Source organism: Anopheles ziemanni, chromosome 2, assembly GCF_943734765.1.
Source record: "Anopheles ziemanni chromosome 2, idAnoZiCoDA_A2_x.2, whole genome shotgun sequence".
In the NCBI taxonomy this organism is placed as follows: Eukaryota; Metazoa; Arthropoda; class Insecta; order Diptera; family Culicidae; genus Anopheles; species Anopheles ziemanni.
In genome coordinates this window covers 79034328-79043053 of record NC_080705.1, presented here as the reverse complement: position 1 = coordinate 79043053, position 8726 = coordinate 79034328, and the positions used below count along the sequence as shown (strand labels likewise).

The 8726-nt window shown below is 45.0% G+C and overlaps 4 protein-coding genes across 4 annotated transcripts; 3 read left to right on the top strand and 1 right to left on the bottom strand.

Moving 5' to 3' along the window:
- Positions 1–6: 6 nt before the first annotated feature.
- On the top strand, positions 7–1137 carry LOC131281143 (sugar transporter SWEET1-like). Its single transcript, XM_058310402.1, has 3 exons — positions 7–522; positions 595–714; positions 800–1137. The coding sequence occupies exons 1-3, from the start codon at positions 67–69 to the stop codon at positions 908–910; spliced, it is 687 nt and encodes a 228-aa protein (XP_058166385.1). The 5' UTR covers positions 7–66; the 3' UTR covers positions 911–1137.
- Positions 1138–3041: 1904 nt separating this feature from the next.
- Positions 3042–4113, top strand: LOC131282155 (alpha-tocopherol transfer protein-like). Its single transcript, XM_058311556.1, has 3 exons — positions 3042–3343; positions 3409–3784; positions 3844–4113. The coding sequence occupies exons 1-3, from the start codon at positions 3042–3044 to the stop codon at positions 4111–4113; spliced, it is 948 nt and encodes a 315-aa protein (XP_058167539.1).
- Positions 4114–4952: 839 nt separating this feature from the next.
- Positions 4953–5522, bottom strand: LOC131286476 (peptidoglycan-recognition protein SC2-like). The gene has a single exon (XM_058315439.1). It carries the CDS (start codon positions 5520–5522, stop codon positions 4953–4955), a length of 570 nt encoding a protein of 189 aa, XP_058171422.1.
- Positions 5523–7916: 2394 nt separating this feature from the next.
- LOC131286142 (peptidoglycan-recognition protein SC2-like) lies at positions 7917–8486 on the top strand. Its single transcript, XM_058315036.1, has one exon. The coding sequence runs from the start codon at positions 7917–7919 to the stop codon at positions 8484–8486; it is 570 nt and encodes a 189-aa protein (XP_058171019.1).
- Positions 8487–8726: the final 240 nt, after the last annotated feature.

The following is an 8726-nucleotide window of genomic DNA, read 5'->3' as shown; positions in this document are numbered from 1 at the left end:
TGCGTTGATCGCTGCTTACGTAACGTGCAAGGAAGTTTGATCGTTGTTAGCCGTCCGATCGTCGTAATGGAATCGATCGCCGTCGCACTGCAACCGCACAAGGATACCGTCGGCCAGACGGCGGCCCTCGTGACGGTGGTCCAGTTCTTCAGTGGAGTGTTGGTCGTCAACGAGATCCGGCGTCGGGGCAGCACGGACGGCTTCTCGGCGGTGCCCTTCCTCGCCTGTACCGTGTTTTGCCTGCTGAACGTGCAGTTCGGACAGATGCTGCAGGATGACGGCATGATACGGGTAAACTTCATCGGGCTCGCCCTACACTTGCTGTACGTGTGCGCTTTCTATCTGTACACACCCGGGCCGAAGAAGACGGCCGTCTGGGGACAGATTGGGCTGGCTGGTGCGTTTACCGTGGGTGTGCTATCGTACGTCCAGTACGAAGATCCGAAGGTGGTCGAGTTCCGTTTCGGTGTCATTCTAACGGCGATCCTGTGGACACTGGTCGGGATGCCTCTGCTTGGTTTGGTAAGTGGAAAACAGCCCAAGCCGGTTTCATAAAAAGAAAAGTAAATCAAACTCTACTTGGCTCCTTTTTAGGGTGACATTCTGAAGAAAAAAAGCACCGAAGGGCTTCCCTTTCCAATCATCTTGCTCGGTTCGATCGTGTCGTTTTGCTGGCTGCTGTATGGAATCATTCTTCGCAGCAATTTCCTTGTGGTAAGTTTCGATACATAATGGGGTCGAATGAAACACAGAACAAACATATCATCTAATACTCTTTATTTCATTTTCCCTCCTGAAGGTCCAAAACCTGATGGCTCTCGCGCTTGGTGCCGTGCAGCTGTCCCTGTTCATCATCTTCCCGTCGTCGGTGGCCAAACCAGCACCAAGTCCAGCCAAAAAGCGCAACTAAACCTCGTCCCGCAACGGGGATCGTTAAAAATGGGGGAAAAAAGTAACGAAGATAATAATTCTAGACAAGTAAGGACAATAACACACTCCACGCGTTTGGCGGAGTTCGCTTGAACAAACATTCAAAAATATTTACCCTCACACCGGGGTTTATCCATTTTGAAACTACTTTATTACATTTATAAGAAGCAAGGAGGATGACAATAATGATAGAAAACACTCCGGCAAGCAAACACGGTAGCTTTTGGCCTCCCCCCGGCTCTAGCGAAGGGAGTCTACTTTATGACAACAGTTTAAGGACAATAAAAATAGCTTCCATATAATGAAACACGTTAAAAGTACACAAAGTTGTAGTGGATGAAATTTTTTCGTCGATATTTACAAATTTATTCCATGTTGTAATCGCCTGAAAAGCCGTTAATAAAGATATTTAATATTTCCAAAAGCACCCGAACTTGGTATTCATTTATGCATTTTCGAAGGATTTAACTTAGAATTGTTGTTTAAAAATGGAAATAAATTAAAATATGGGAAAATATTCTACCCAAAAAGTGTCTCTTTATGCAACGGAACCGCAATTTTCCTCCCTAACAAGTGATTAGGAAAAGCAACCTATGGAGCCAAGTGAGGGTTCGTTTCGGTTGCTTCGTAAAATCAAATTCCAGCGTCCTCCTTTTTTCAAAGCAAAGCGAACGAAAATGGTCAACTGGTACCAGGGTCGCAGGATCCAGTAGCAGGTAGCACATTCCGCCGAGCAACGATCGGTGCGATAAAGATAGGAAGATCCCAATCGTACGCCAGGCTCGCGCACAGGTCGGTGAGAAAGAGCGCAACCTAGTTTCCTACCAGGCTCTCGAGGAAACCTCCTGGATCGTCATGATCGCCTGGTATCGAAGATGAAATTCGACGCAAAAGGGAATGAAAACTGGAACCAGCGCGAGCGAGATTTCGGGCTACCTCCTCCTGGTAGATCTAGTCGCCTGTGACTGAATGTGCAACGTGGTTGCCTCCTGGTAGATCTAGTTGCCTTGTAGCAGGAGGTAAATTTAAATTTAAGCATTTCCATCTACCATTTTATTGTTTGATACAATTTTATACGATAAAATGTAATAAAAGTGTAATACAAACCTCTCCTCAAATGGAAGAAGCTAGTTTAAATGCGTAAACAGATTTTCATAGGAAGTAAAATTCTACAGCTTTTTCAGAATAGTTCCACTAATTTTAACACAATTAATCTAAGGAATTTACACAATTTAATTTATAAAGTCATCAACAACATCATAAAATAACATAGTTTTACATATTTTATCTCTAATGGATTAAGTTACTAAAAATAGGATCGAAAAGACATCAAGTCATTTTTGGAAGCAAAATTCATTAAGTTCTTTTCGAAAAGCTGCAACACAATTCAATTTCGAGATTCATCAACAATATTATAAAATAACAAAGTTTAACCAACCTCACCTCAAAAGGAACAAGTTAGTCAAAATGTGAAAAGTCCTGCAAGTAAGTTCTTTCAGAAAAGCTTAATTACGAGATTCAACATTAATATAAGATTAACTACAATATAAGAGTTTTAGAAACCTAAAACGAAAAAGTTAATGAAAATGCGTAAGTGATCATCTAATTTTTTTTTTGGAACAAAACTCGAATCAAATATAAAGGGAAATTACAAATTGGAGTTGCAGGATCTAATGTTCTTTAAGAATCGACTGAGTCGGTGTTATTTAAAATTATGTATTTAGTACTAGATCCATCTCATCGCAGTGCTGTAGTTCATAAGAGAAGGGCATGTCTCAGCTTATCAAATTCTTCTATGTCGTCGTACAATCTATTTCATCTCCTAGGCGTTCTTACAGCGTGTTCAAAATTAGCCAGATATTGCAGTGCAGGTGACGTACATGAACAATAGCCTATTAGCACCTTCAACGAATGATCGAAATCGTCACAATCAATGATCTATCAACGATAGCGACGGTTTATTCGGGAGCACGTTATCTATTTATTAGGGTGTATTTGTAGGTGTTTGGGGCTGAACGACGAGCTTATGGCTCGGCACTTATGAAAGTATTATTTGAAGTTCGACTGACCTAGGGTATCGTTGGGCGGATTGCGTACACCGCCTTACTAAAATGTCTCAAATTCGTCCCGTGTCCTCGCTATTGAAGGAAGTAGCTGAACGGGAACTCAACGAGGATGAATCTCAGATCGAGAGTCATCTGTCAGTAATTCGAACGTGGCTTGTTGAACGTGGACTACAGTGCGAAATAGTTGATGATCAGTTTTTGATAGCCTTCCTCCGTGGGTGCAAGTTCAGTTTAGAAAAGGTGAAGAAAAAAATACTTCTATTTCATGAGATCCGTTACCAGTTACCGCAAGTAATTCAAAATCGTGACCCAGAGGATGAGAAGACCATCAAAGTTATACGTATGGGGTGAGGATGTGGCTCCACTCCGCAACCTCTCTTTTTAGGATTATTATTATATTTTTAATTTACAGCGTTGCTGTGCCTCTCCCTAGCACAACAAAGCCCACCGATCCAAAGCTGTTTATCATTCGAGTTGGACATTTCAACACCGAGCAATGCAGTTTTGCAGACGTTATGAAAGTCGGAACTATGATCAACGATATTCTGATGCGTGAAGACGACCAGATGGTAATTTGCGGCCTGACCCTTATAATAGATCTCAAAGGGGTCTCTGCTGGTCACTTGATGCAATTAGAAATAGAACTTTTACGAAAAATCGCCATTCTGAACCAAGATGCTTCACCGCTTCGAATGCAGGGAATTCACATACTGAACCCACCAACAGGGGCTAATATTGCATTAAATATTTTTAACGGGCTTCTTTCGGAAAAAAATCGCCATAAAAGAGTAAGTGTCAGCAGCATTTGTAGCGCTTTAACATTATTCTCATATGTCTTTTCTTACAGATTTTTTCTCATGACAACGGCCTTAAGTCATTACATCAGCATTTTTCCCCCCAACTGCTTCCAAAAGAATATGGAGGTAATCTAGAGTCAATTGACAATATTGTAAAGCAGTGGGAGAATAAGCTGAAAGATAATCGTTTATATCTGCTGGAAATGGCTGCAATGAGCTCAAAAAAAGTTTCATCATCTTCTGGTACAACTGCGATCAATCGCTCCATAGAAGATTCTTTTGGAACTGACGGAAGCTTTAGGAAGCTTAGTTTTGACTGAATACAAACATTTTCCCTATTCTAACATTGCAAATGAAATACTAAAAACCTGAAAATAAACTTACAACAAACATAGTAATTCAAGGACTTTGTTCATTCAATCTTATGATTTAAAAGAAAATGTCGCATGCTGTCCATGCCTCAAAGCGGAAACTACTCTACTATCCTTTGTTGCTTTTTCTTTACCAGATTTGATTCTTTAAACTAGCTTAGCGATTAATATTCCAAGCAGTTTGAAGTTCAGCGGGACCCAGGCTTCCCTGGTCTCTCTTACTAGTTGTGCATGAATCCAGAAAAAAATGTGACTATACTTAAAGGTAAAAGCTTCAACAAGCTAATCGAATTAGTGTTTTTTTTTTATCATACATATTTTTATTTTGTTCAGGTTTTTAAGTAAAGTTCTTTCAGAAAAGATTAAACGCCATTTTAATTTGGAGAGTAATCAACCATGCAAAATAAAAGCATTTTGCTACCCTTATCTCAAATGGAACAAGTTAATGAAAATGGGTACAAAAAGTCATGCGATCAAGTATTTTTAGGAAGTAAAGTTAATTTCGAGAATCATCAACAATATTATAAAATAAAAGAATTCAACATACCACACTTCAAACGGAACAAGTTACTGAAAGTGTGTAAGCAGTCGTGTCATCAAATGTTTTTAGGAAGTAAAGATTTTTTCAGTTCTTTCAGAATAGGTTCAACATGATAAAGTAAAATAAAATACTTTTGAAAACCTCACCTCAAACCGTTACTGAAAATGGGGTCACAAAGTCATGTCATCAAGTGAGTTCGGGAAGTAAAAAGTACTTTGATTCGCTTAAATTAAGAAACGGGCTGTATTTAGACGTTCGGGTTGAAGCGCGCCCAGTTGCGGATTTCGTTGAAGAAGGCGTTTCCGGGGCAGGCGGTGGCCACGGCCTGACGATGTCCGATGAGCCAGTAGTTGGAGGCGATGTGTCCGAGCGACACGCCGCAGCTGATCAGCTGCTGGGCGGCGTTACGGGCGGCGGCGTTCGGGATGCCGTTGGTGAACGTTCCCATCACTCCCATGCCGACCGAGCGATCGTTGTATCCGGGCGCGTGGGCTCCCTGGCGACCCCAGCCGCGACCCTCGTAGGCGGCGCCGTTCTCACCGACCAGGAAGTTGTAGCCGATGTCGGCCCATCCGTTGCTGTTCATGTGGAAGTTCTGGATGTTGCGCATCTGCGTGGCGCAGGCGGCGTCCGTCGTGCAGTGCGCACCGGCGGTGTGGTGCATCACCACCCACGGGGCCGGGCGGATCGGCAGCTGGGCGGTGGAGGCGGCACGGGCTCCCCACTGGGCGCGGGTCACGATGCGCGGGCACTGGGCCGACACGCTGGCCAGGCAGGCCACGCTGGCCACCAGCAGAACAGCGGCGAACTTGTTCATCCTTGTGATTCCTTGTGAACTGAGTGAAGCAGCGCTGACCTACGGGGGCGTTTTATACCGGCCATCCTCCTTATCGTCGCCCAAAACGCAACCGCGTTAGGAGCTGCCGAAAGATTGCTTCCTTATCGTGGTCCGTAGTCCGACCAACCACACACTCTCACCGGGCGAGGGTGGCCGATGGATTGTACGGTTGTAAAATCAGCCCAAATCCAACCCCCAAATAGCGCACCTCGATCGATATCAATTACGCACAACTCCCCCCTCTCTACAGCCCCCGCTAAGGGTCATGATAAGTACGTGGATTTCCCCAAGCAAATTGTCGTAGGGTTGTCCTCCCGCGGAGGCTGCTTCCGACCTTTCGTCGTCCCATCGGTAGAAAAGAAACAAGGTGTTCCGAAGCGCGACCTCAGACCGACGGACAGACAGGTGGCAGGCTCGCTCTAACTCATCGGAAGCAAACAAAAAGGAATCCCCGTGCAAAGCTATTTACCATTTCCCTCCCCACCCCCACCACTACACGGGGTGGGTCTTGTAAATCTAACCACCTCGGAATGTGTCCATCTGTTGGTTACAACAACGCATGTGCGCCGACGTCGACTTAGACGAAATCGATAAGATAGTGTACGCGGAGTCGGGGTCGGTTTTCGGGAAGGGGTGACGCCAACGATGAAGGATGGAACAGTTGATGATGAATTGATTCACTTTATCACCGATAAGCGAATTATGATAATCCGTACTTTAAAATATTCGAACAAGCCGGCCAAGCCAAGCAAAAAAAAACGCTTCATCACTGCGCAGTTTAGCTAAGATTAGGTGAACATACAGTTTGCATATAAAGATTGCTGGAGCACAAATGGGACAATTTTTGGTCGGTTGTAAAACACCAATTCTGGTAAATGGAAAATCAGTAGTTTTTTTTCTTTTCAAAAGATTACACATGCACATTCTTTTAGCATGTTCGAAATGGTTATTAAAGCAAGAAAGCGTAGCAAGGAAACATAATTGGAACATTCAATTGCACACTGGCTTTGGATGTAACTCACTTATTAAGTACGTTTAATTCTTACAACCAGATACTTTAAAATCTGAAGCACCACAATTAACGATGCCACTAAAGACGACCTGCTCTTGAAGGCGGTACTTCACACTCCTCGGTACATCGTGGAAAATGGGAAACGGGGTTTCTCGAACTGACTCACTGTTACATAATTTTTGATTCTGTGCGATCTAGTAAGCCGTTTCTAACCAATGTCGATGTACAGATCCTGGATTGCTAGATCGATCTCATCGGAGCCTGATCCTAACGAAGCCTTCTCATTGACCTGACAACGAAAGCTGCATATCTAATGGACATATTTACGCCCTTTTACAATGGAAAAACCTTTCATGGATCGATAGATTTCCATGATCTTAGTTGCCCTTGACTTGAAAATTCTTAACGCCGTTTTTTTGACACGAGACGTAATTTTCTTAAGCAAGAACTCTGGAATATAGTCAAAGATAAACCGAAAGAGCCACAGCAAGACCAAATTAACCAAATCGGAGTGTTCAGTAGAATAAAATTGGCAGCAAACCAAATTTCCGTTGCCATGGCATTGTGCGGTTACATGGGCTGGTGTTGGAAAATACATTCTTTGCTGGACTTCTGAGTTCTTTTTCTACGCCACGAGAGTTGTTCCTAGCATCTATATCAGGAAGTAACGAACGTAAAGTACACCGCTCTGATAATGTTTTAGTATATCGCTGGTAGATAAAGAAAAACATACAGGGTCGTAGTCAAAGTTCTGCAAACATCCTAATAATCCATGTTCGGCACGTGTTGCTAAACGAAATTACATGCTCAGTACACGTTTATTTTTGGCCTACGGCATCGTACCGGTCCGCGTCGTATCAGTGGCAGTTTCTAGATCGTTTCCCTGTTGTGTTTTAAATCAAACAAACCAAAAGGAAGGAAATAAGGGGAATCGTCTGAAGAAATCTAGACCAATTTTAACGTCATAAGCTTGGTGTATCTTATCGCCGCTTATCAACCGAACGTTGTGAGGTAGCGCGTGAAAGATGGTTCCCGTGTTTACGGTCCTCGCGGGAGTCCCGGGAGCAATTGGGCGATTAACGACCTAATCGGATAGCTGATCCGCGGGCGCGATAAGGTTGGAGTTTTCTGCTTCATCCTTTTGCTTTCCTCCAAATTGCCAAATATAGCGTGACTTGAAATCGATCCATTTTCACACGGCACGCTCTAGATGCGGGACTGCCACGAGCTGTTCGATATCTGGCGCTAAAAGCTGGCAAAAGGGAACCCCGGGGGGAGGTGTTCTATAAAACCGGCGTACAATTGGGAGCTCGGGACCATTTGAAATTGTACGTACGGCACACCCATCTACCGGATTCGAGATGAACAAGTTCGCCGCTGTTCTGCTGGTGGCCAGCGTGGCCTGCCTGGCCAGCGTGTCGGCCCAGTGCCCGCGCATCGTGACCCGCGCCCAGTGGGGAGCCCGCGCCGCCTCCACCGCCCAGCTGCCGATCCGCCCGGCCCCGTGGGTGGTGATGCACCACACCGCCGGTGCGCACTGCACGACGGACGCCGCCTGCGCCACGCAGATGCGCAACATCCAGAACTTCCACATGAACAGCAACGGATGGGCCGACATCGGCTACAACTTCCTGGTCGGTGAGAACGGCGCCGCCTACGAGGGTCGCGGCTGGGGTCGCCAGGGAGCCCACGCGCCCGGATACAACGATCGCTCGGTCGGCATGGGAGTGATGGGAACGTTCACCAACGGCATCCCGAACGCCGCCGCCCGTAACGCCGCCCAGCAGCTGATCAGCTGCGGCGTGTCGCTCGGACACATCGCCTCCAACTACTGGCTCATCGGACACCGTCAGGCCGTGGCCACCGCCTGCCCCGGAAACGCCTTCTTCAACGAGATCCGTAACTGGGCGCGCTTCAACCCAAACGTCTAAGCAACCCTGCGATCAATGTCCTTCCAATAAACGTACTGTTGTAGAGCAAGATACCGACTATGGGCTTCTTATTCTGCGATGGGATTTCATGCACGTTCTCTCCTCGCCTGTCCGTGAGGAGTTGAAATATTTTCGATGTGTTTTATACATCAAAACGAAACAGAGATACTTCTGAAAATAAAAACACTGTAAAAAAATTAGAAATATTTTTTTTTACTTCATTTGCATTCAATCCATGCT